Source organism: Emydura macquarii, unplaced genomic scaffold (assembly GCF_026122565.2).
Source record: "Emydura macquarii macquarii isolate MOO-44397 ecotype Brisbane River unplaced genomic scaffold, CSIRO-AGI_Emac_v2 contig_1230, whole genome shotgun sequence".
In the NCBI taxonomy this organism is placed as follows: domain Eukaryota; kingdom Metazoa; phylum Chordata; order Testudines; family Chelidae; genus Emydura; species Emydura macquarii.
Genome location: NW_027131367.1, coordinates 11,414,080 through 11,441,104, shown reverse-complemented (window position 1 = coordinate 11,441,104; position 27,025 = coordinate 11,414,080). Strand labels below are relative to the sequence as shown.

Here is a 27,025-nt window from a genome sequence, read left to right as displayed (position 1 = left end):
GGGAAGAGGGGCTGAAAGGTACAGGAAAGTGTGAATTCCTGGATCATAGAGGTGGTGGAGAGGTCAGGACTGAGGGGCACAGTTTGCACTGTGTGGAGGACTTGTAGCAGCGTGAGGGGAGACTATAAATAATGTGAATGAAGACCCTGATACAGTAACGAGGATAGTCTTCTAGCACAATAAAAACTGCTGGATCAGTAAAAGTCCAAAGTTGCATGTTGTGAACAGCATGTTCACAAACCTCCGCACATTTCTTCTTTGTATAACAGGCCTCCTGGTGCTGATCTCTTCCTTCACCCTGGCAATGGGTGGAATCAGTGCAGCCCGAACACTACACACTGCGCTGCTGGAGAACAAGTTCCGCACCCCACAGTCTTTCTTCGACACAACTCCGACAGGCCGGATCATCAACCGCTTCTCTAAGGACATATATGTGATTGATGAAGTGATACCACCCACTATTCTGATGTTCCTAGGAACCTTCTTCACCTCTGTGTCAACTATGATCGTAATAATATCGAGCACTCCACTCTTCACTGTGGTTATAATACCACTAGCAATTGTATATTTCTTTGTACAGGTAAATATGTGTGGCTGCCAACCTGATGTTCATTATGGTACTATTCCTACTATTAAGTTTAGAGCACTTAATAATTTTATCAATTTCCAGGTGCTTGGAACCTATTATCTCTGCACTGATATTAGTGGTAATAGCCTCCCTGGGCAGTGGTAGGGAGACCCAGCTTTTTAAATCTTTTGTTTAGCTTATAAAAAGATCAGGAGCTGACTTGATGATGATGTTATAAGTACCTTCATTGGGAGAAAATACCTGGCATCGAAGGGCTAATCTAGTGGAGAAAGGCATAACAAGAACTAATGATTGGAATTTGAAATGAGCCAAATTCAAATTCGAAATAAGGCACAATTTTTTAACAGTGTCAGTGACTAACCACTGCAACGAAGTGTGGAGAGAGGTGTCGGGTTTTGCTTCTCTTGTTGTCTTCAGATCAAAACTGAATGAATTTCTGAGAGTTATGATTTACTCTCACATAAGTTATTGAAGAAGAGCTGGGAGTAAGCTTGAAAGCTTTTCTCGCTCACCAACAGAAGCTGGTCCAATGCAAAATATTCCCTCACCCACCTTACTGACACATTACTGGGCTTTATTACAGGGGGTAAGTGGGTGAAATTCTCTGGCCTGTGTTACACAGGAGGTCAGGCTAGATGATGTAATAGTTTCATCTGGCCTTAAAATCTATTCAAACTCCATTGAACGGAGCACTGGAGAACATTATATGGGGAACAATCCTGCCTTGGCAGAGAGATGAGACAGATGACTTTTCCATCTCTTACTTCTAGGATTCTGTGATTATCCTTTTTCATTTAGTAAACAGTGGTCTTATTTGTGGCAATGAGTTCCGTGCTGCACAAGACTCAAAGACAGTTCCTGTCCCAGGCAATTTACATTTTGTTTCCTGTGCTTGGTTCAGAGCTGATATACAAGCATGTGGTCTAGAGAATAAATCACTGGACTGGGTTTCAGGCGACCTGGGTTCAAATCCTAGTTCAGACATTGGTCTCCTGGTGACCTTGGGCAAGTCAGTTTAACAAAACATTTAGTTTCAGGTCGAATTAAATGTTTTGTTTGGCCTGAAATGAATTTTTTTCCCCAAGAAATTTTGTCAAGAAATTTAAAAATTCTTTGATGTGATCCAAAAATAATTGTTTTTCAGTTTTTAGTTCAGCAACCAAACCAAAACATCAGTTATTCACCCAGCACTACTATGCTGCAGCTAATGTCAAACTTCAAAAAAAAATGCTGTGGTAAAATGTTATATATATATTTTACTTGACAACTAATTTGAAATACTGTTGATGGATGATTTGGCTTGTGGAATTGGTCTAGCTCACCCATTAAATTCCATCCCAGGTTGTTCTCATCTGATAGGTATTTGATAATCTTTGCGGGTAGCAGTCTTGATCCAGTTCTCAACAAAGAGATTTCCACGTCAGGGACGTCATCACATTAATGGCTAGCCTTGCTTCTCTGTCAAGAGGTAACAGGGTTGGAATAGAAGTCATAGGTAGAGAGGTTATTTTACCTCTGCATTTGGCACTGGTGTGACCTCTGCTAGAATACTGTATCCAGTTCTGGTGTCCACAATTCAAGAATTATATTGATAATTGGAGAAGGTTCAGAGAAGAGCCGTGAGAATGATTAAAGGATTAGAAAACATGTTGATAGACTCAAGGAGCTGAATCTATTTAGCTTAACAAAGAGAAGGTTAAGGAGTGACTTGATTACAAGTTTATTAAGTACCTACATGGAGAACAAATGGCTGGAAGTTGAAGCTAGACAAATTCAGACTGGAAATAAGGTGTAAATTTTTAACAGTGAGAGTAATTAACTGTAAGAACAATTTACCAAGAATTGTGATGGATTTTCTATCAGTGACAATTTTTAAATCAAGATTGGATGCTTTTCTAAAAGATCTGCTCTAGGAATTATTCTGGGGAAGTTCTATGGCCTGTGTTGTGTGGGTGGGCATAGATGATCATAAAGGCTCCTTAGAATATATGAAGGGGCCATGGAGACTGAATTCCCATCTCACTCTTAGATGCAGTTCCTTTAAGTCACGCTAAAGTCACATTAGGTGGGTGCTGTGGGCAGGCCTGCATTGCCATTGTGTATGTTGTATCCGTTCTGTGAGTACAATTCTAAATTTTTTGGTAGGTTCACAACTTTTTCCTTCCAAATATGTGTACAGCACATAGCAGTGAGATGTCATGTTCCTTGATTGCATGTGGATGATGCAAATAGGGCCTGATACAAAGGCCATTGAAGCCATGAAAAACCCACAGAGTTTGGCCATGTCACTTTATCATTTAAGTAGCCATGGTTAATCACGATTGTTCTTTACCATTAGTGTTAATGTCTGGAATATTTCAGATATAATTTTATTTTTTCATTCAAATACATTACTAATATTTCTTTTGTGTGTGTTTGTGTTTAATGATGGTAGCGGTTCTACGTGGCTACCTCTCGCCAATTAAAGCGTCTGGAATCTGTTAGCAGATCCCCCATCTATTCCCATTTTTCGGAAACAGTCACAGGGGCCAGTGTCATCCGAGCCTACGGGAGAGAAAGTTCCTTTGTTCACATGAGTGACATACAAGTGGATGAAAATCAGAAAAGTTATTATCCTGGCATTGTTTCCAACAGGTAAAACCAGCACAGAACTTTACATCGCATTCTTGCTGAAGCAAGCGTATCTTTCCATAGTCCTCCAATTGATCATTTACCGCTCTGTTTGCTTATTTAACAGGTGGCTGGGTGTTCGAATTGAATTAATAGGAAACTGTGTTGTCCTGTTTGCTGCTCTCTTTGCTGTGTTAGGGAAAAACAGCCTGAATGCTGGCCTGGTAGGACTGTCGGTATCATATGCATTACAGGTGTGTATAATGTTGCCACGAGATGTTGCTGAATATCAACTCATACAGGGCACTATTCTATGACCATAAGCACTCATAAAAACCAGAATTAACAGGTAAGTAGTGCTGTGCAGGATTATAGAAGTAATAGCTTAATACACCTATAGAGTACCTAAAGCATGTCCAAATGCTACACAAATACATACAGTACATAGGACTTGCTTCCTCCACCAGTGAAATATGGTCACCTTTAGGATGGACCACAGTTGTTGTTTAATAGCCCACAGCAACATTGCACAATGGTTTAAGACAGGAAGGGAAGAAGATTAACTTATTCAGCTGAAGGCCTATAGGGCATTTAGGTAGGTAGGATATGCTGTTCTTCCCAAACTTCCTAACGAGCATCCATGCTCTCCTGCTAGATCTTTACATGCCCGATCCTGAGACTGCTTTCTCCAAGCATGCTCTTCAGGAGCTGGTGGGCTGTTTCTGGATCACCAGTTGTTGGTTTTTGTACTGTTTAAGGAGGTCTGCATATTCTTTGCCCAGACGTGGGGTATAGGGTTTTTGGCAGCCAAGTGTGATGAATTTGCATGCGGCCTTAAAGTTTTGCTCTGGTAAACCTTGCATATGCTTGATCTGTTGAAATATATATAGACTGTATATTGATCAATGAGCTTAGTGTAATTGTCCCTGTAGCTTTTCTAGAATTCCAGTGTAGCCTTGGTCACTATAGATCTGGTAACCCCTCTTTGGACGAGAATGGGGCGATGCTGGCTGTGGGTGAAATAAGAGAATAGAAAAAAAAAAAAGACAAATGAACAAAAGGGTGAAGGAAAGACAGGAAAGTGGAGGACAAGGAGAGTGCCATCTTGGTTTCCATCTTCTGGGGATTAATAAAAAATTTCTTTAAAAAAAAAAAAAAAAATTAGACCAAATCCTTTTTTGCCTTTAAAAAGGGACGATCCAAATGCTAAGACGGTCAGGGAAGGACTTTCAGGATTTTGCAGATGACTAGTTTGCAAAACGTCTGCTTCTCATTGCCTCGTGAGAATGGCAGTTGGTTCGATGTTTGCATACAAGGCTCTCAAAATACTTCAGTTTAACTGGCAAAGGTGATGAGTAGTTCTGACCCCCCTGCTTGAAAACAGTCCATCCTAGTCACTCGCCATGGGAGACTGGCCTAGATCAATACACTTCTCTGTAATTATTACTTGCATTATGATACCACTAATTGCTCCCAGCTAAGGCTGCGGCTCTCTTGGGGTAGGCACTGTACATATGCAGAGTAAGGGACAGTCCCTGCTCCCAAAAGCTTGCGGTCTAACTAGATCAGACAGATAATAGGAGGGAGAAATGTAATAGTGTTGTCCCCATGTTAGGGATAGGGAACTGAGGGACAAAGAGACTAAGGGTGGACTCTGCGGAGTAACTTAGGCTCCTAACTTCCATTGAGGCTCCTAACTTCCGTTGATTTCAATGGAAATTAGGAGCCAAAGTAACTTTGTGGATTCCCCCCTAAATGATGAGTTAACTAAGGTCACAGAACAAGTCTGTGGCAGAGATGGAAATTGAATCCATGTCTTTCAAGTCCCATAATTCCTCTCTGTAAATGTCTTGTCCTGTGCTCTGTATTATTCTTAACATAAAGCTAATTATTTATGATGTAGTTCAAGATGTGGTTGTAGAAACAGTGTATAACAGAGAGAGATGCTATAAACAGCATTTTAATGAACCATGCTTGTGCTGTTCTCAAAGGGGTAACATTTTGCTCTTTATATTATCCAGGTGACTATGTCTCTGAATTGGATGGTGCGGATGACTTCGGACCTAGAAACCAACATTGTGGCTGTCGAAAGAGTGAAAGAGTATTCAGAGACTGAGACTGAGGTCAGCTACTGAACGGTTCACAAGCAACATGTTGCTCTCAGAAAGCCATGTATTCCCATTGTGTTTCTTTAAACGCTAAGGCAGAGGAGGACCCTGCTCTGAGGACCTGACCGTGTAACCTAGACAAATATGATGTTCTAGACAATGGTTTGGTTTGTCTATACTGCTCAGTTTTACTGCTTTTGTTAACAGGTTGTCATGGGGTTGATGCTAAACACGGGGCCCAATTCTCTACAGTTGTAAGTGGGAGAAACTCCACAGAAGGCAATGGAACTGCAATGTTTTTCATCAACAGAAAACTTGGCCCACAGTCCATGTCTATATAAAATATTGCTAGCATGTGGTTCATAACCTGTGCTTTGACTGGGCTCATGCGCGGGGCTGTAACACAATTCTCAGGCTGTACAGAGGTTCTTCTCTTAATCAGTTTAGCCTGTCCTCCCAGCTCCCCTGTTTTTGTTCAGAAGCGCACCTCAGTCCACTACCCCAGTGCTAGGAGCTGATGTTGTATGTGATTGCTTCCCAGCTTGTCTCAAAACACACTGACATAAACACACTTGTGCAGCTTGGTAGATCAATAGTTATGCCTGGAAATAGGCTGCTCTATGACCCACTGGACTTTGTTAGGTGTAATTCAGAGGAATGTAAGGATTAAGTGTTCTCAAACTTCATTGCACCATGACCCCTTCTGACAAGAAAAATTACTACATGGCCCCAGTGCACTGTGTTACTCAGACTAGTTAGTATTTTAAATAAAAAATGTATTACAAGGCCATATCTACAAAAAGTAGCCACTAAATATTTTAATTCACAATACAATCACAAGCTCCCAGCTGGGGCTTCAGCCCCACCGCCATCCCCGGAACTCCGGGCTGGGACTTTCTGCCCTGGCGACCTCATTAAAATGGGGTCAAAACCCCCCCCTTTGAGAACCACTGGATTAGGGGATATAGAACGAGAGAAGGGCTGTGATGTGCAGTCTTGAAGATGAGGTGCTTGAAGTTGATATGGTAGCAGAGAGGAGGAAGCCAGACAAGACACACAAGTACATTATTGGCCAGATCCTCATCTGGTGCAAAATGGCACAGCTCTATTGAAGTCAGTGGACTGACACTGACTTATCCTCACCTGGTCTCTGATCCTATATGTTGAGATATTTTTGTAGTCAAACTATATTATAGTTTATAAGGACAAGAGTGGATGCCAGAGAAGGAATGTTTTTCTTCCTTATTATTCCACTATATCAAATAATAAGGAGACATAAGTGAATTAGTCTCCTGGTGAAATTTTAGTAACCCTAAAAGTTTAATATATTAAATCACAGCCTGCAGCTATTAGAACCTTAAGGGAATAATTTCTAACTACTGATCTCCTTTAGGCTCCCTGGATCATTGAAGACAAGAGTCCACCAGAAGACTGGCCAACACAGGGAGAGGTGGAGTTTGCTAACTACTCAGTAAGATATAGGAAAGGCCTGGATCTGGTGCTGAGAGACCTCAGCCTCAGAGTGAAAGGTGGAGAAAAGGTATGGTATAGCCATTCATCATATATGAATACGTTGCTAATGTTACACGTGGAATTTGCAATAACAAGAATGAATGGGCTGGATCCGCAGCTGGGGTAAATGGGTGCAGCTCCATTGAGGTCTGTGTCCATTTACATAAATTGATAATCTGGCCTGATGTGTTCACAATGCCTTAGAAACTTTCCTTAAAGCTGCTATCACTGCTGTTTGTGTTAGTGAATGAGGAATGGTCCATTCCTGAAAAAAAGAGAGATTCCAATCAGTTCCTGTGTCTGACTCTTCATGGGTTACTCTTGACATGGACGGAGGTGATCCTCGGTTCTTCTTACCCAGGCATCCAGCAAAGGCTTTATCCTTTGGCCTTCACTCCTTCTCAATATATTTGAAAGTGCTCGACCTTGCATGACATTCCCCAAAGCACCTATTTTGTTTCTCATGCGTGAATTCCCCCAGTTAGGAGGCTATGATTAAAAAGAGGGAGAATAGCCCTATAGCTAAGCATCCAAATAGGAGCCACCTTCTAGAAGTGAGAATATGTATTTAGTGTAATGACATCAGCAACAAATTCATACATTATGTATCTATTTATACTTGATATTGCTCAAATTTCGGGGAATAATTGGAGGTAAAATTGATGAGAAGACCATCAGGGAATGAGGAAGATCACACTAAGGTTCTGTTTTCTCTTCTTCGCATTAGATCTTGTACAATTGCTCCTTCAGTAAAGTTCATACCCTGTGTATAAATGTGCTCTCTTCCTAATTCTCCAATTCATGTTTTAGATTGGAATTGTTGGAAGAACTGGAGCTGGGAAGTCCTCCATGACCCTCTGCCTCTTTAGGATTTTGGAAGCTGTAAAGGGAGAAATTAAAATAGATGGTTTGAGAATTTCAGACATTGGCCTTCACGACCTACGGTCCAAGATAACAATTATTCCTCAGGTAAATCGGTGCCTCTCTCTGTGTGTGTTAAGTTAAATGTAACTAAATTTCATTTTTAAAAAAAAACATTTCTAAACAAAAAGGACAAAACATTTTATTTCTAAAACGTCAAAATGAAACATTTAGACTTTTTTTTTTTAAACAGAATTTTTTCCCATCTGAAACTATTTGCCAGCTTCAATCCAAATTCATGAACAGTTCTGAACATCCCGAAACTGCATTTTTTGGCAAATAAGCTAGTAGCTGAAAAAAATTCACCCGGCTCTACTTTCAAAATGTTGTTGCTAAGCTGGGCCCTTGTATTTCAATGTATCTTAGTTTATTATTATCCTGTTTGTATGCCATGGAAACACTAATATATACTCTTTGCTATGAGAGCACATCATTGTGATGTTTGGTTTATTATGGCCAAATCCATAACAGATTATATTTAAAGTGCTTTTCGAGTTCAAATTGCAGTTTGCTAGGACTTTGGGATGCGGTTCAGTGCCCACTGAAATCAATGAAAACACAACTATTGATTTCAATGGGCTTTCAATCAGGATTTAGTGTGCTAAGATCACTACTGCTTATGCTAATCATAACTTCTTCACTGCTGCCTTGTCTCTTCTCTATTTGTTAGTTTCATCCACCTATTGTCTCTCATCATATGGTAGATTATAAGAGTTTTGGGGTGGGAATTCGTTCTGTTTGTGCCATGCCTAGCACAAAGGGGACCTGATCCTAGACTGTGGCCTATTGGTGCTCCCACTGTGCCGCTGCTAATGCACTGGGCAGATAACTGTGTAATTTTAACACCTGTGTATGTAAAATATTTACAATTCCTGTCTTTAAAAAAAAAAAATGGGTTATTTACCCAGGACCCTGTTCTTTTTTCTGGAACACTGAGAATGAATTTGGATCCATTTAATAAATATTCAGACGATGAAATATGGAAAGCTCTTGAGTTGTCGCACTTGAAGAGGTTTGTCAGCAATCAGCCCGCTATGCTGGAGTATGAATGCTCAGAAGGGGGAGAAAATCTCAGGTAATGAACATCCTGAAACAGAGACATACCGTTTGTGGTTTGGGTGTTATAAGGAGTATCAGTTCTCTGCTGCAAGCTCTTTTGAGCCCCTGATTCAGGATAGCACTGATTAAGTGCTGTGCTGAACAAGGATGCTTTTCGAAGTCCGGGCCGTATCTTCAGGGACTTTGTTAAATGAAAATGTGCAAAGGAGAGCTCAGTAATGTAAAGGATTGCGATCTTCAGATACAAATATAACCTGCGAAGATAAAACATGTTGCGATGCCACGACATTGGCTCATAGAATCAAAGGGTTAGAAGGGACCGCAAGGGTCATGCCGCACTGTTGCAGCCAATAACTGAATGGGTGGTGAAGACTCTACTCCCATATAATCTCCCCAAAAGTATCCTCTCTGGGGCAAGACTGAGGCCCATTGGTGAGGCAGGTGGGGAAGTCTTGCACTGCTCACATGATATCAGTTTCCTAGATAAGTAAGACATCAGTCTTCCTGAGATGTCAGCCTAGCCCCTTTTATAAGCACTCGATTCATTGTAAAAAACCTCATCACTCTAAGCTTTTCTTCTAGTTTGCCAGTTTGGCTTGTGTGCAATTTTGCTACTGCTGGTCTTGATGAAAGTGCCTCTGGGAATATACCTAGGATAGCAACTAAACAGTATGATGCACTTCTAAAATCCAGTATAGACCCTTTGCATGACAAGTCTTTACTAGCGATAGTCATTCACAGCCATCAAGGAAATGATACTCAATACTATTTGTAGTATGGTATTTTGTAAGCACATATGTGTGTTAGAGCTGGCTGAATAATGCTCTTTATTCATCAAATAATTATCGGATGAATTTTCATTTTTATTTTTCACTTTTTGTACGAGCTCCACAGTGAGTTGAATTACTTCTTCAATAATTTTATCCCGTCAGCAACCAGATCTAGCATGTGTGTTTTTGAACAGTGAAGAGCCAAACAACACTGACAGAGCCTGTCTGTGAAAAAAACCTTGTGTCTTTGCTTTCAGCGTTGGTCAGAGACAGCTTGTCTGCTTGGCGAGAGCCCTCCTTCGCAAAACAAGAATCCTAGTCCTGGATGAAGCCACAGCAGCTATCGACCTCGAGACAGATGACCTCATTCAGATGACAATAAGAACTCAGTTTGAAGATTGCACTGTACTAACAATAGCGCATAGGCTGAACACGATTATGGATTATACCAGGTAAATTTAAAAGCAGAGCTATTAGTGGTACATATATAGAAGGAACTTATATCCAAAAGTGAGCTTTTTTTTACTTTTCTGATCACCCTGTGGAACTTTTACCTCCTTTCTTACCGCTCTCATTAAAATAAAAACGGTGTAAATGACAAATGTGGGAGAGCTTTTAATCAACGCCTCTCAAAACAGTAAGAAAGTTATAAACTCTTCTGACCTGTATTAAAAATATTTCTGCAGTCCATTTTACTGGACAAATCAATTCACTACCAAAACCGGCTTTCCCTGGGAATTTGTAGGTAGATTAATAGATTTTAAGGCCAGAAGGGACCATTATGATCATCTAGTCTGACCTCCTGTATTACACGGGCCATAGGACTTCACTGAATTAATTCCTACTTCAAGTCCAATTGCTGTTGTTGACCTAGAGCAGATCTTTTAGAAAAACATTGAATTATGATTTTAAAAATTCAAGTGATGGAGAATCCATAACTCTTGGGAAGTTGTTCCAGTGGTTAATTATTCTCACTGTTAAAAATTTGCATCTTATTTCTATTCTGAACTTGTCTAGCTTCAGCTTCCAGCTACCGGATTGCGTTATACCTTTCTCTGCTAGATTGAAGAGCCCTTTATTATTAAATTATTGTTCCCCATGTGGGTATGTATAGACTGTGATCAAATCACTCTGTAGCCTTTTCTTTGGTAAACTAAATAGATTGAGCTCCTTGAGTCTCTAGCTATAAGGCATGTTTTCTGATCCTTTAATCATTCTCCTGGCTCATCTCTGAACCCTCACCAGTTTTTCAACATCCTTCTTGAAGTGTGGATACCACAACCGGACACAGTATTCCATTAGTGGTTGCACCAGTGACAAATACAGAGAGAATGTAATCTCCTTACTCATACTGAATATTCCCGTTTATACATCCAATGATTGCATTAGCTCTTTTAACCACAATGTGACACTGGGAGCATGTGTTTAGTTGATTATCCACCATCACCCCTAAATCCTTTTCAGAGACCCTGCTTCCCATGATAAAATCCCCCATCCTGAGTGTCCTACGTTCTATGTTGACCTTATATTTGGCCATATATTGTTTGCTTGCAACTCTTACCAAGATCCAGATGGCTCTGTAACAGTGACCTGTCCTCTTCATTATTTACCACTCCCTCAATCTTTGTATCATTTGCAAACTTTATCAGTAATGATTTTATATCTTCTTCCAGGTCATTGATAAAAATATTATATAATGTAGGGCCAAGAACCAATTACTGTAGGACCCAAAGTGAAATACAGATACTCAATGATGATTCCCCATTTGCAGTTATATTTTAAGATCTGTCAGTCAGATTTTAGCCATGTTGGTTTTTGTATCGTTCAAATTTAATCAAAATGTTTTTTAGTAAACCAAAATGGTTTTTGAAGTGTAAGTATATTACATCAACACTATTGCCTTTATCAAGCAAATTATTAGCAAAGTTACTACTCATTTTATCAACTAAACTTGTAATCTCATCAAAAACTCAGTAGTCCTTATCAAACAGAATCAACACCGTTTCACGCAACAGAGGCATTAGGTTTAGCATGGATTTATTATGGAGTATAGTGGTTTCCTGCTCTGCAATGTGCCAGAATTCAAATTCAGTGTCACCCATCTCTCCCAAAGAGTTACCTTGACAGAGTGTAACTCTGAATGCAGATAGGAATGTTAGAAGTATTCAGTGCCGGGAAACTTCTGAAACTCCTGTACTATTTCCCCCTTCTCTGTAAGTCCATCACCAACTTTTCTTCTCTTCCTCTTCTTAATAAAAGCAGGCTTGTATGGAGTTGAAGGGTGCACTCTGTGTTCTTGTCTATTGGATGACGCAGAGTGGAACGTGATGTTCCAACACTAACATATAATTGGAGGAGGAAGAAACACTTGAAAGGGCCTACTTTGCCTCTCTGTGAATTTGTACGATTCTGTTGTCATGACTCTACAGGATCTGTGCTATGCCCCAGTTTTTAAACAGTCCCTCGGAGGAACCCTTCCAGTGTGCCAGATGTCCAAGGGATCCCACTCTTCCTTAAGAGTAGGTCATGCAGCCTCAAAAGATGCTGTCTCGAGGAACCAATGCACCTCGGCAAGTATTTGCTGTGACACCAGACAGCCTTTTGAAAACAGAGTAGGATTTATTAATCACCTGGAACATATCTTAGGTTAATTTAGAGAAATAATGATTAAGACACAGTCCATTCTGGCCAAGCCAGGGTTCTACCCAACCAACTTGCCATGGAATCCCTTCTGGCTCTTTGTCAGTCCAAAAATGAGCAGATGTGGCTCTTTCAAAAGCTAACTCTTATCCCAGCCAGCCGACACCATTCTCCTTTGTTCTTGAGATGGGATGGGGCCTTTGCTCTGCTTTCCTAAGGAAAGGTGGGAGAAAACCTCCTTCCTCTTGATGGTTGGTTGCTAGGTGTGAATATCCTGGCCATTGGGGTTCCCCATTGATATGGGTGAGTTTCAGCCAGTCCTTTAATGATCCATTCATTCCACCCCAGACAGCTATGTGGCCCAAGAGAAGTGCCCCAAGAGCAGATTTAACCCTTCTGCAACCACTGGATAACAATGTGAAGTACAGAGGGAAACTGAGGCATGCATAGGAATCATCAAAATGTTACCAGAAATTCTAATGGTCACACCTGTAGTTATGCTTCTAGCACTACAAATCAGTATATGAACAATAAAGCTGAAGCAGTATAACTGAATAAATGGGCCTGATTCTGCTTCTATTGGTTCAATTAGGCGCAGGTCCTGCACACGTCTCACAACCCCTTCGAGGCAGCTCCAGCTCATGTATGGATCTGTTTTGACCAGCAATGGGTGTAATGTTCTTTGATAAAATTATTGCACATTAAAGGTTTTTTCAATAGATTATTGCAACTGGGAGGCTGACATTCTTCATGGAATTAATTGCCTTAACTTCTGAGGTATTGACTGATTTTTTTTTTGTAGGTGTGGGTATTTTGCACTCTGTAAATCAGGCATAAACTCACACTAAGGCAGTGATCCTCACTATTTTTCAAGCAGGGGCCACTTTGGCAAAAAACCTTCAATGTCAGAGCCACATCAACTACTAAATTAACATGTTGATTGCTATGGTAATATTACGGTTATTACACAACAGATATACTTAGATGTACTTATTGGCGCACATTGTACCATGTGGTCAATGTGATGTGTAAAGAAGACGGACTTTGATAGGCTCAAATATAAAATAAAATCAATTGACATATAAACAATAGTCAGGGAGCCACACTTAGGGTCGATAGGAACCGCCACTGGCTCCTGGGCCTTGCAATGAAGAACACTGCATAAAGGTGTTCTGTCTAGCCTATTGCGTTGCAGTGTATGAAAATGTTTCAGGGTGAGGGGGACAATTTGGAAAACAGCCTGTTCTCATGGTTGAAGGAATTGAGTTCCCTATATGGAAGGTTTCTACAATATCAGTTTTCCGCTTTTGTTTTGCACAGGGTTCTCGTTCTAGACAAAGGAACAATAGCTGAATTTGATACACCTTCAAGCCTTATAGCATCAAGGGGCATCTTCTACGGTATGGCGAAGGATGCTGGCCTAGCATAGCAAGACTTTTATACCACTGAACGATGGCTCATTGCAAAAGTGACTCATGAATGTACTGTATTTTACAGAACAGTTTTTGTAGTAGACTAAACTTATGATACATGAAGTGTTACACTCCCATAATGAGAAAATGAATTTTATATTTTTTAAAATATTTTCTATATACATAAAGTATTTTATTAATTGCTTTTATTTTTTCTTAAAAGAATGTCAAATGTCCTGCCAAGAAAATGTATGTATCGCAAGCCAACATGTATCGTATTCTGGTTTATCATTAGTAAATTAAAACTAGTGATATAAAATACATCTGTGTCTATCTTCTGTACAGAAACCCATTAATTTTGAAATGGGAAGACTGACAATGTTCTGTGATGACTAAGTTAAAAAGAAGTAATCAAGGAATGTTTTACCTGTGTAACTGGTTCCAAAGTTTTCACTGTAAGTGTATATCCCCAGGGCAATCATCCCAATACTGCAACCTATTCTAATGCCTTCATTGGGCCCGCAAGCCAGAACAACTTGCAGAATCGGGGCTTATAACATTCCTTCCTCCCCCCACCAATCTAAGGCCTGCAAATAGTTGTACCTATAGAACTAAACCTGTATGGGGTACAATTCAAAGCCTGGTGAAGTCAGTAGGAATCTGCATGTCACAATGGGCTCTGGATAAGGCCTGTAGAGACATGATGGAGAGGGAGATGTTACTTTTTTGGTACAAAAATCAAAATGAATAAGAAGGCTCTAGTTCAGATTGCACAGCCAGCTAAGCATATGAATACTACTTTAATATCTCAGTCAATTGTAATCATGGATTGATAAATGACTCAGTTTTTCCAAAGAATACCTAGATGTAACATTTGCCACTGGATGATGATTGGGTTGAATAATGATAAAGGAAAAGTTTTGGCTGCAGTGATTGCCAGCAGGATCTGAAGTGATGTCCATTTTTCTGGTCTTCCATTTTCTACACCAACCACCACAGAAAGTTTATATAGTAGAAAAGTTGCCCTGTTTTTTTGTTTGTTGTTTCTGTGTCCATTTTTGAGAACACTAAAAGTAATAATCATTTATTAATTATAAAAAGAATGCAACTTAAATAGAAACAAGAATCTAGAGCCAAGCAATTCATTTAATACTTAAATAATACTTAAACATTTTCATGTAGCAATGCAAAAAGGGAATGAATCCTTGATGGTCATACACAGCAATTTTCACATGATACAGTTATCAGATAAATTCAGTTAGCAAGCTAATATCCTCAGTTATAAATTGCATAAGGTATAAAGTATAAAAATATTCCTTTGAATGCATAGATAGCTACCAGTAATGGTGTAATATAATCGATATACCAAATGAAGACAGTGAAGCCAATGGCTGACCTTTTCACTGGTAAAGCATACCAATTTATTCATAAAAAGTACAGTACTTTTATGGATAAACTGGCTTCTGAATGGATGAGGCCTAAAATAGGTCTCTTCTCTCAGCCAGTAAGAATGCAGGTCAGTAATTGTATGGTGAGCAATTGTTTTACTACATAAGCTTCCATCACAGTGGTTAGATCAATGTCAGTAAGATGGTATAAAAGAAATAGATTGCCATTGGATCAGGCTGCTTCTCATCTCTGCTTTAACATTTATGCAGAAGGAAGAGACTTATCTTGTTAGTCTTTTCTATTGATATTATCCATTTTATAAACCCTAGGTTAATGTATAGTGCGTAAATCCAATTAACTAAGAGTTAGGAAATTAGTTTCTTTGGAAACAAAAGGCACTAAGAAAAAAATCTTAATAGTGGGGAGTTTAAATCAGCAGTCTACTCCCACTTATCTAGAGCTTTCATTCAGCTAATGCACAGTACATACTTCTAGAGCTAGGTTAACAGATTAGATCTTCTCCTCTAAAGGGGATGATTTTGCAAATTTAAAAAATAGTGAATAAACAGGATTAAAAAATCCTCAACAGATTACTCAACATGACTTGAATGTTTTTCAATTTATTTATTCTGGGATTTCATAACACTGAATTTAAATTAGCAGGAATGTGAAAAGGTGACCATGTCCATAAGAAATATGAATAGATGTCTTTCAAAAAGAAGAAAAAATGCCTAGAAATCCCAAGATTCAAATTTCATCCCAGTTTTTAAAATGCTAAGCATTTGATTAGTTTCCTTTTTACACAAAAAATTTAAGATTTCAAGGATTAATTTTGTTCATGAAAGTATGACTTGGAGGGAAATGGAACTGCAATATTTGTGCTTATTTCTCATGTGGAAATCACACTGACCTGTCCATGGAGTGAAAAATACTTGTCATTTTAAAGAAGCATTAGAGAAACTTCTTGATCATAAAGCAACAGAAAGAGAGAGGACCCTTTTGTTACCAAACATTTACATACCATGTGTTGCCAAGCAGCCATGAGATTAAATAACCCTAGCTACTTTGGTCAATAGTATATTTGCAATTTGGGTAATGACTGTATATTTTTATCTTCAACCTGAGAAATATTTATAAATGCAGTTTAAGAAACATCTGATTAGTAACTTAAGACTTAACAGAGACAAATGGAGTTTTGTGCTTTTTCCACAGACTTAAATCCTTCCATTTTTCTCCTAAACAAGGGGTTTGTTTGTTTGTCAAGTCACGCATGTATCTCCCATTAATGATTGTGGGATGTCTGTGCACATTAAGTAACTTGGTACAAACACTAATGGATTTCATGTCCTGTCCTTTAGCATAAGTGCTTCTGCTATTTTATAGCTAACAATTATTAGAACAATTTAAGCCTTTCCCTGAGCGCTTCTCACTCTATAGTGTTTGAAGTCAGGGATTATTCTTGTGTAAAGAACAGCGTGCTACATGAACAGATTGAGAGTTCTGCCGTTGCAAGTTACTCTGGGATTAGTGTAGGCTGTAACTGTGCATAACATCTCAACTTTATCTCAAAAGTAATAAAATAGAATTTTTCAGGATATTAGCCCTTACAGGTTCAATGCTTAAACATTGAATCCATTGCTTTAAAGCACAAGATACAAATATTTGTGTTTTATGCTTCTTTAAATAGTTAATAAGTCAACTTTGATGCTTTCTTGTTGTAACAAGGTCTTTCGGTCAATGTAGGTACAACATTTCTACACAGAAAATTATTTTCATTGATTATTAGAACCAGCTCCAGTTCTTGGAAATCCTGAAGTCTTGCAACATCTTTGTCCTTAAATAAATAAATAAATGAAGAAGTATGTTAGTAGCGGCCACAATAAATATTGCACAGGAGTTCAGTTATGCAGAGTTAAGGAGAAAAAGAACACATATGTACGCTAGCAGGGGGCAAGTATTTACCCAGCAGTTTGACTCCATTTTGCTTACCTAGCTATAAAGTAGACACTTCTATTGCATGTTGCATTACTTTAGCATTCTATTTACATTAGATTTCATACTTTTAAAAAACGTAGTTAATTTAAGTCAGTGGTTCCCAACCCATGGCCTGCGGGGGCTTTCAAAGTGGCCCGCGGCTCCCCTTCCATTGGCTGCAGAAGGGAGCCGCTGCCTAAGGACCCAGGCGGAGTACATTGCTGTGGGGCTACAAGACGGATGCAGGCTCCTTGCTGCAGCCAAAGGGATGGGACATCAGCACTCCCCTCCCCCTGGCTGTAGCAGGGAGCATGGCAAAGCACTCTGCCTTGGTCCACAGGTGCTGGGGGGCCAGGCTGGAGCCAGAGGGAGGGGAGCACTGATCTCCTGTCCTGGCTGCAGAAGGGAGCCACCTCCTAGGAACCCAGGTGGAGCGCATGGGGCTACAGGACATGTAGCCGCCTTGCTGAATTCCTTCTTTCTGGCTGCATTGGGGGGGGGCTGTTGGCAGAGACTGGTGGCCCTCAAGGCAAAAAGGTTGGGAACCACTGCTTTAAGTGCAAGAAAATGTCCTAGTTCCCTGCTACTGTGTAACTCTGAGAAAGTGACTTAACTGCTCTCTGCCTCTGTGTTCTGATCTGTTAAATGGACATAGAACTTGCCTCTCACTAGAGTGTTGTGAGCCTTAGTTAACTAAATGGATACAAAAAGGCTGTGAGATCCTCAGACAAGTGCACAGTATTAATGAGCTCAATTTACCACTTTGTGAGCAGTCTGTTTTGCTTCATTGTTGTGTGATTTGGTTTGTCCGAATCCCTCTGCAGGAATTTGAATCCTTTTTGTTTCCAACATGCAGTATCAACAGTAGACTAATGTACCAAGCAAATGTACAACAAATTAAGGTTACCAATAGATAAAGGGAGGATTTATAGTTCAAGGGAGTTCTTCAGTATTATTGGCAGTCAATGGAAATGATTAGTGGAATTAAAGCTTGTATTATGTGCTTTTAAGATCTAGTGCATACTATCTATAAACAGCTTGGAACAGGGTCCTCTGGGACTCCTCATCCCAGTAATCATTTTTCTTTTTCCCTGACTCATCAAACCCTCACACATTGATCCATACGTCCACTCCAAGAGGCCCTGAAGCCAGCTTCTGGAGCAGCACATCAACCCCATCCCTGACCTGGCTGAAGCAAGTCAGAGAGAGTAATAGAAGGCACTCTCAAACAGCAGGTAAGCGATCAGGCTTAGATCCCCTGTGTGGCCATACTTTGTCACTAAACAACATTTATATAATATTTAATTTTTCTTATCTCAAAGAACAAGTGTCCTACCATTTTGCTGAGAAAATCTCTAATAATTAGAGACACTCTTACAGAGGACACTTTGAACAATCAGACTTAGTTGGCATATTTTAGAACTGCTTAATCTTTTGCAACCAAGAAAATGAATCTTTTTTTTTTTTTTTTTAAGAGTCAAAGTGTCTTCCTCTTATACTGAGTACAGGTATGGTCCACTGAAGTCTGTTAATCTAGCACTAATCAGATTAGCCCCACCATTTGACGCCAGCAATGTCCTAAAGGATTTGAGGGTGAAGGAATGGTCACTAGTGAACTAGGAAAACAACAATTTTTCATTTCTTATTTCATTTCTTCCATTTCTTATGCAGGTAAGTTCCATTCCCTTATGGGACATTTGCCTGTGTAAGGACTATACAAACTGTCCCTAACTGAGAACATTTTTCCTACAATTTAGTTGCTTTTTAAAAGGAATGTTTAAAGTTTAGCTAATTTAGTAAGGCTCACCTGAGTATCTCAAACATCCATGACAGTATATAATGGATATGTTATACTGAATTTCTGAACATAGTTAAAAATCAAATATAAGTCTCAGAGTACAGAATGTTAGTGCAAAAAAGTCATGAAGAAGTTAAGGGTTTAGAGCTTATATAGGAAACACTGTGGCAGCCCAAACAAAGCAGTGTCATTTAATAAGATGTTCCACTGTACAATTTACAGAGAGGAGCATATTTCCAAAAAAAGCTATAAATAAAGGTTTAAAAAGTTCTTGAGGATTTATTTAGCCACACAGCTCTGAGGGCTGACAGGCATTAAATCAGAGCCTAAAATCACAGCTTAAATCAGTGCAGTTCTTTCAAAGTGCAGAAGTAAGGAGATGTCAATAAAACAAGGCAATACAGTTATAATTGATGCTCTGTCTTTCACCTCTCAATTTGAAAGACTACTGTTCAATATAATATTTACACTGAGTGCACGGGGTTGATCATGGATCAATCCTAAATGGAGAAATATGCTGATGGGGACTATTAACTGTAGGTCCCTTGATCTGAGACTTTACCGTCAAAACAATCGTCTCATTTAGGAAACATGACTTGAAGATTGGAAGGCAAGAGGGAAGATTAGAAAATTCTATAAAGTTGAATATCTTGCATTTAGGGTCTCAGCTGAGAATCTCAAAGCACTTTACAAACACCACACCTCTCTGAGTTACCCACCTAATACAATAGCCCTCTTATCTTGATGCACAGAAAAGTTCATCGACTTGCCCAAGATCACACAAGGAGTCAGATCTGGAAACAGAAAGCTGATCTGATTTCCACTCTCTTGCTCTGTCCCCTAGCCTAACTTTTGGGTGGAGCGGAATGAGGAAGAAAGGTGTATAAATGCAAAGACTGCTTCTTAATGTCTTTTTACATGATGTTAAACAGTAAAGGAACAATTATAGCCAAGTGGCTTCCTTGTCCCAGTCCCTTGGATGGTCTCTTATCCTCCATCCAACCTCTGCATCCTTCAGTGCTGCAAGCCCAAACTGTGCCAGAGCTGTGCATGACTGGCTGACGTAGGAAGTCAGCAATGGGCAGATGCCCTCTTAACAGTCGTGCAACTGAATGAGAAGTGTTATCCTTTTTCAATGGATCCTGAAACATTCAATACCAGCCCACTTATTCCACAACCAGGGGATTATAAGAGAACTCATTACTGGTTATTGATATACCATATTTCTCTAAGACAATGAACACCATTAAAAAATCAACGTTTGCCACTTTGCAGTATTCCAAATCTCATATTCAAAGATGTAAGGAATATTGCAGGTTGCTTGAAGGATGAATGATGCATTTTAGTGATGCCCATAATAGCAATAAAAATAACTTTTGCTTAAAGCTGAAAGTTCTTACCTTTCTTAATACTGTATTTGGTAATTTTCTAATCTTCTCTACATGTTCTGGGTTAACACCCAGTTCATAGCAACTCACTCTGAGCAGTTCCTTATACGTTAGTTCTTGTCTGTCCAGTTCAATTTCAATGAAGTCATTCTCTCTAAGAGTAAGGTTTTGAATTCTCACCTTAAGCACCAGTTCTAGTAAAATATATACATACACATATTAATATCTAATATATATACGAGTATACATGATCATCCAAATAAGAACTGAAAAAATAAATGTGACTCCATTACATCAGTAATATTAATAAATCTCAAAATGTTACCCTAAGCTCATTTTATTCATTACTTTTGATTTATTTTTATTTAATGTGAATTTAGGTGGAAATAGCTGGATTCTGAGTGCTGGAGACTGAAATCCTATTCAGGACAGGAACGGCACAGGCAGGGGCTATGTAAACTTCCACAAAACCTATCAACTTCCACAGCTTTGGTCTAGAAGGACAACTTCTAGAGGTGAAGAGGTAGCTCATTCTTCATGTTTCTCATTCCTTGGCAGAGAAGCTAGCAACGGTGCCATCTGTAGGGGCAGAGGAGTTCTGTGGAGTTCCATTAGGAACTGGGCTGAGACAGTCAAGTTTGTTTCATATAGGCCAATATATACTGGTCATGGTAATCTAATATAGACCATAGTTTCTCAACCTGTGGTACGCATACCTCTGGGGGTACGTGGCGAAAAACTCAGTGAAGGAAGGCAGGTGGCAGCCACCGACTTCTGGGGAAGCCAAGCGGCAGCCTCCTGCTTCCCGGCTGGTCCCAGCTGCCAGCTGGGAAGTAGGCGGCAGCCGCTGGCTTCTGAGGGAGGCAGGCAGCAGCTGCCGTTTTCCCGCCCAGTCCCACCTCCTAGCTGGGAGGTAGATGGCAGCCGCCCCAGTCCTAGGAAGCTGAGCGGCAGCTGCCAGCTTCTTGGCACGGCAGGCAGCAGCCGCTTCCACCTCCATCCCACCTGGTCCCAGCTCCCAAGTGGGAGCCAGCGGCAGCCTCCTGCACCCTGTGAGCTGGGTTTGCAGCTGGGTGGCTGCCACCCGCGCCCCAGCTCTGAGCCGAGAGGCAGCCTCCCACGCCTTGGCTTGAAGATGGGCAGTGGCTGCCTGCCGCCTGCCCGTATCCCCGAGTCCCAGCGTGCGTGGAAGCCTCCTCTGCCCCAGCTCGGAGCAGGTGGCAGTCGCCCACCTCCCAGGCTGGTACCCAGAAAGCCAGGCAGAGAGTCCAGCGGCTTGCCAGTCCTGGAGCCAGGCTCTACCCGCAGACTTATTTGCTAATTTCACTGCTCTAGTTGAGCAGTGAAATTGACAACTATGACAGCCTCAGATTTTACCAGTATAAAAATGTTGAGGGGCCCACACTGTGATTTGCCCCAGGCCCGCACCCCCCCTTAGGGACAGCCATGGGGAGCGCTGCTATCCATTCTGATGGGCTGCTAGTGCCTGCTCATACCTCACAAGTTCCTGCCTGTGTGAGGTGATCACCACCTGACCCTGCCATCAGGCCATAATGATTGGCTGGTGTTGACCTTTGCTCCTATATGGAGGAAGGAGGGGAGAAACAGCAGAGGGTTTTGTGATCTGCCACAGCCACACAGCACTGAACTCTCCTGCTTTACAAGAAATACAGCCGTCCAGCAGTAAAGGGGGGAAAAGACTGTATTTCTCAGAGTGGAAAATTGAGTGTTGAGGTACTTATTCAAATTTTCAGAAGTTAGGGGGTACTTGCGACTTAAAAGGTTGAGAAACACTGATACAGACAATAATACTTATACAATTTTAATCTACTTGAGTTACTACTGCTCTGAACTGGATTTCAGTTGGCATGCTATTTATCTTGTATTATCAATTTTCAAAGCAATCCAATACTGCATAACTCAGTGCTCTGTTAGTGGTGATCACGCACTAAGATTTATAACGATCTTCTGTCGGCTCCCATTCAAGTAGAAGTCGGGACCTTTAACTGCAATTCCAGAACTGCCTACACTGAACAGATGAGGAAATTTTACTAAATATATAGAATATTTACCCAAGGAATGGTAAATAATACTTCCTGTCTGTCCATGAAGTGTTCAGCTTCCTCTACCAGTTGAGCTAACAAAGCTTCTCATTCAAATTAATTGGACATAGGCCTGTGTTTTGAATCTGAGTCTTGAGTTCTGTACCACAGTTACTGTGTTATGAAAGAGCAGGATCTTAGATCTGTATGTTTTTTACAAAATCTTAGATAAATAAGAAATGTTTCATTAACACTTGCATTAAAAATTCCAGTGGATACTGTTTGTTAAACGTTCCCTGAAATGTTCATCACCCAATTATGGGATCATCATGCCTAATGCATGAAAATATGAAAGTGAAAGGCTATATAGGTACTGTAGTCATGAATAATATTGACTAGTCTATTTTCATTGTCCAACATGACAGCATCCAGGAAAAATAGAGCAAAAAACAATAGTAAAATTTTAAATCATGTTAATGTTACCTTGTATATTAAATGGAAAAGCTCCAGTGAAGAAAAATGGCTGAAATGTTGGCATAGGCCCTATACACGAGCCATTCTGTTGCTGAAATACAGGCTGATTAGATGCAGGTGGAGAAGGGAAACTTCTGCTGTGAGGCACAGATGCCTGGTGACTGAGACCATTCTGGACCACAGGCTTTGGGCATTCTGGCATGGTACAGGCTCCAGGTGATGTCGGCATATCTTCATTATCAGCCACTGCAGAAGGAGCATTTTCATGTTGTGATGTTGCAGCTGTGCGTGTTTTGACTCGAGGTAATGAAGTGGGATAATCTACATCTTGCAAATCTAACGATATGGGGAAGCTTCCATTTCGAGAGCTAGTGTCAGGATCTGGAATGCTGTTATTCATTGTGTTATAAACATAAGGGAAAGGTGGATGAGCCAAATAATTCGGAACAATTGGCAAATCTGAGTCTTGTTCCAAATCTGCAAATTCATCGTCTTCCACTATAGGGGAAAGAAAAAAAAGTCCAGTGAACAAGATTAGTTATAACTGGTTAAGAAGAATTGAAATTGTCCTGGTGCATTGTAGTTTTTAGACTCAGACTATTTACACACAACCACACAGAGGATATAAGACAAAACAAAGAGCTCGAAAGCTCTCAGCACAGTTATGTGTACTGCAGAAAGGGGTTCCACAAAAGCAAAGTTTGAGTGTCTAGGATACTCCACAGAAGCCTCTATTTTCCCCCTAAACACTCAGAATGATGTAGAATCTGCCATCTTTTAAGAAAAATGTCCTGTGGCCAATATTTTGTGCTACATTCTCCGCTTGCATAACTTCATTGTCTTCATAATGGGCATAAATCAGAGATTTTCATGTTTGCTGTGGCTAACGAGAGTGGGTCGAGGGAAAAAGTATACAGTATCTTTAGAACTGAAAGAACTACTGACTCTCAACAGCCGTTAGATATTTACGAAGGTAGAAATCAAAAAGAAAGGAGTGCAAAAGGCAGGAGAAACTCTGATTCTAAACATGCTTCAAACTAATACTTGCTGTTAGGAGCAACATTACTACCCTGATCGTTACAAGCACAATGTAGTAATGGATCCCTTGGGGCTGCTACTCTATCACTGTATTTTTATGGTGTACATCTAAGATACTAATCTTCAGCTGAGATCAGTGCAGTTAACCCCGTAAATAAGTTTCTTTATATTTTATGGAATTATGTATCATGTACACTAAAGGCTTTATATATATTAGAAAGATTTCCCTCTCCTTATCCCCATTTGAAAACATGTATCAAGCTGCACTTGTTTGTAGTGAACAAATTCTGTAACAGTTTGTTTTTCAAAATTTCGCTCCTCCACCTCTAGACAGAAAAAATTGTCCAAAAATAAATAAATAAATAAATAAAGTCTTTGTGAACCAACTTTTGTGGTTGTGGTTTCTTTTCCAGTAAAGACTCTGGAGGCCAAATGGGAATTAGTGCCACAGAATTGTAAGCTTTAAAATACAGATTCAGCACCCATGCAAAAGCATAATTATTAAAATAGGTCACTACTGGAGTCTTCAAAGTTTTTATATTAACTAATCAACTTACCTCCCAATGTTTTCCTAATCTCTCGCTTTGAAGTTAACTGGGCTGGCATTTCTCCTTTACTTGTGAGAATCTCCTTATCAGCACCAGCAGCTAGCAGATAAGACACCACTTGAGCATGGTTCCGTTTGCATGCCCAATGCAAACAAGTCCTGCACAAGGAAAATGTTAGCACTATATGAAATAAACCATGCTACAGGAGATACATTTTATACATGCCTGCTGCATAAAAAAGCCAAAGGGCCTAATTGGGCAAATTCTTATCACTGGGTTTAGTATTTCTTTATGGAAGAAGCCCCATAGAATACAAGAAAATAGGATTACATGTTGTGTAGGAGTGGGGCCTGATTTAAAAAAAAATCCTGTAATATGTATATTATATATTCATATTACAGTAGTGCCTAGCATCTCCAGATGAGACTGAAGCCCCACTATGTTATATAATACAAATACACATAATAAGAGACAAAACGTCCCTCCACAAAAGGTTTACAATCTAAACAGAAATGACAGACAAAGGGTAGGAAGAGAAATAGAAGCCCAAAGGGGTGAAACAAGTTGTGCAAGGTCACTAACAGTGGTACAGCCAGGAACAAAACCTCAAGTTCTTGTCGACCAGCCCATTGTCTGTCCATTAGCCCATACTACATCTCTTGATGAGGGTTTTTCAATTATTCAAAATTCAGATGTGCTTTGTGATGTTTCTTTTTAGGCGTAATCACCGCTGTTAAAATAAAAGTTTTCTTTAAATTATTTAAAAAATTAGTCCACATCAAAGGTTATATAGGAGCAAGTTAGGGCCTGTCTTAACAATTATCATTCGGTTATCTTTGGATTTAATATGGTCAAATACAGAGAGGTACTGCACACCCACAAATCCTATTCATGTCAATAGCAGCTGCAAATATTCAGCCCCTCTCAGGATCAGAACTATACATGAAACCCATTCCAGAGATGCAGCTTCTGCACACAGACTCAAAGAATATGGAAGACACAATTACAGCCAAAGTACAGAACGAGAAGCGGATATATAATATAAAATTTTATGCCAGGTTTTGGTTTGTTGTCTTAATGCCAGTTTTTTAAACAAACTGATTTGATAATGAGCAGCAATTTATTATACATACGGAAATAATGAGAAAGTGAAATGGAAGAAAAATCACTACATAATTATACTCTTTAACCAAAAAAAAAAAAAAAAAAAGCAAATGATATACAGCCTGATTTTCAAAAGGGCTGAACAGCAACAGCTCCCACTGACTATAACAGCTATCATGGGCACCTGGCACTTCTGAAAATTAGGCCATTAGTTTTTAAAATTTTAGTTTATTGTCCTTTCTGTTTCAGACTTTCTATTTTCACTTATGTAAGCACAGCACAGTAAATCACACAAAGATATAGACTGGATCTAATTCAGGTAAAACCATCTTCAAGAATGCCTGAATTGTTAAAATCATACTTAAAATAGTTTTTAAAAAAACTAACTTTTTTACAACTGGTGGGTATGTTTCATTCTAGAAGAGTTTCAGGATTTAGAGTTGTCAAGTGATATTTGAATGAGGTCAAAACTTAAAAAAAATCAGTGAAACTTTATGTACAATACTCACTGAAACACATTGCAACATCCTTTCTCATAACAGGAAGTTATTTTAAAAGCTGCCTTTAAAGTAACACATTAATAAGCCTCTGCAAATGAGTGAGCTTGGCAGGTCTGAGATTTACCTTCTAAATTATATTTTACTGTGCTGCGTTTGTGCAGCCAGCATTCCTACTCCCATGCGTATAAGTAACAGAAGGTGACAACACACTGAACGGATAGAAAATCAGAGACCAAGGATCAAAACTTCTCAACCCAAATAATGTAAGTTCAGAACAGCAATTATCAACAGTCTCATTATTTCCTCCTTTTATAATAAGTTTAAGGCATCTCTAGTGCGGGAGGATTTTGCTATGGTTTTAAACAGGACATTTAAATCTCACTCAGAATTCAAACTGTCACAACTTGATAGCCTTGCATTAATATATTTCATATGAAAGACATATATATCGTCCACTATACCATTAGCAGACGAAGAATAAAAGGCTCTTAAAATGTTCTTTACAGTATCCAAAATTTTTCAGTTTTATGAACCTTTAAAAATACACTTCATTCATTCCTGTTAAAGGCTTACCAGCCGTTGATTTCATTTTGAGAGTTGACATTCACTCCGAATTCCACCAGTCTTTGGACCTCCCCAACGTCTCCCAGAGCAGCTGCTTCTCTCAGTCTCTCCTGGAGTTCTTTTTCCTCTATAGAAGTTGTCATTTTTCTAAGGTCACTTTATTTTAAACTTTGAGACTGTTAAGCACTGATGATTGAAGGTGATCTAACATTTTATAAAGCTAACATGCTGAGCAGCAAGTCAGAGACAGATAAAATTAACCCTGCATATAAGGTGTCTCATTCTTTGAATTGTAAATTCATATAGTGTTTGCTTTCTGTCTGTTACATTTAAATCAGATAGAGTCATGCATTTCCGAAGAACATTAAAGACAACTGCATAGTATCTCTAGATTGTTGCTGTTTCCTAAACTCTTCGCTGGGGGACTCGATTATCTGTGACAACTCTCTGCCCTAGATATTTAGTTCCTACTAGCAGCCCTGCATGCAATTCTTAGCTGTAGCTGTCTTATTTGCTGTATGATTCATCAGTTATATTCCGGCTCCAACTTGATTATTTTTATTCAACTAAAATGCATTATTGTTT

General features: G+C 39.6%; 2 protein-coding genes across 2 annotated transcripts in view; one reads left to right on the top strand and one right to left on the bottom strand.

Annotated features, from left to right (window-relative positions):
* Positions 1 to 13,942, top strand: part of ABCC3 (ATP binding cassette subfamily C member 3) — a 61,596-nt gene extending 47,654 nt beyond the window's left edge. Inside the window, exons 23-31 of the mRNA XM_067547474.1 lie at positions 270 to 580; positions 3,024 to 3,223; positions 3,327 to 3,453; positions 5,221 to 5,322; positions 6,701 to 6,847; positions 7,630 to 7,788; positions 8,649 to 8,815; positions 9,827 to 10,021; positions 13,530 to 13,942. Coding sequence (XP_067403575.1) covers positions 270 to 580; positions 3,024 to 3,223; positions 3,327 to 3,453; positions 5,221 to 5,322; positions 6,701 to 6,847; positions 7,630 to 7,788; positions 8,649 to 8,815; positions 9,827 to 10,021; positions 13,530 to 13,638 — 1,517 coding nt within the window. The 3' untranslated portion in view covers positions 13,639 to 13,942. The remainder of the gene's footprint in view (positions 1 to 269; positions 581 to 3,023; positions 3,224 to 3,326; positions 3,454 to 5,220; positions 5,323 to 6,700; positions 6,848 to 7,629; positions 7,789 to 8,648; positions 8,816 to 9,826; positions 10,022 to 13,529) is intronic.
* Positions 13,943 to 14,753: 811 nt separating this feature from the next.
* ANKRD40 (ankyrin repeat domain 40) lies at positions 14,754 to 26,735 on the bottom strand. Its single transcript, XM_067547475.1, has 5 exons — positions 26,450 to 26,735; positions 24,282 to 24,430; positions 22,696 to 23,184; positions 20,183 to 20,364; positions 14,754 to 16,844 (listed from the first exon to the last, which is right to left on the bottom strand). The coding sequence occupies exons 1-5, from the start codon at positions 26,581 to 26,583 to the stop codon at positions 16,698 to 16,700; spliced, it is 1,101 nt and encodes a 366-aa protein (XP_067403576.1). The 5' UTR covers positions 26,584 to 26,735; the 3' UTR covers positions 14,754 to 16,697.
* Positions 26,736 to 27,025: the final 290 nt, after the last annotated feature.

Bases quoted from the DNA above. Each gene is read 5' to 3' on its own strand.
- ANKRD40 (XM_067547475.1), bottom strand. From the start codon at position 26,583: ATGACAACTTCTATAGAGGAAAAAGAACTCCAGGAGAGACTGAGAGAA. The intron at 24,431-26,449 runs GTAAGCCTTTAA...TTCCTTGTGCAG, and splicing joins CAAAATGAAATCAACGGCTG to GACTTGTTTGCATTGGGCAT. The intron at 23,185-24,281 runs GTAAGTTGATTA...TTTCCCCTATAG, and splicing joins GATTAGGAAAACATTGGGAG to TGGAAGACGATGAATTTGCA.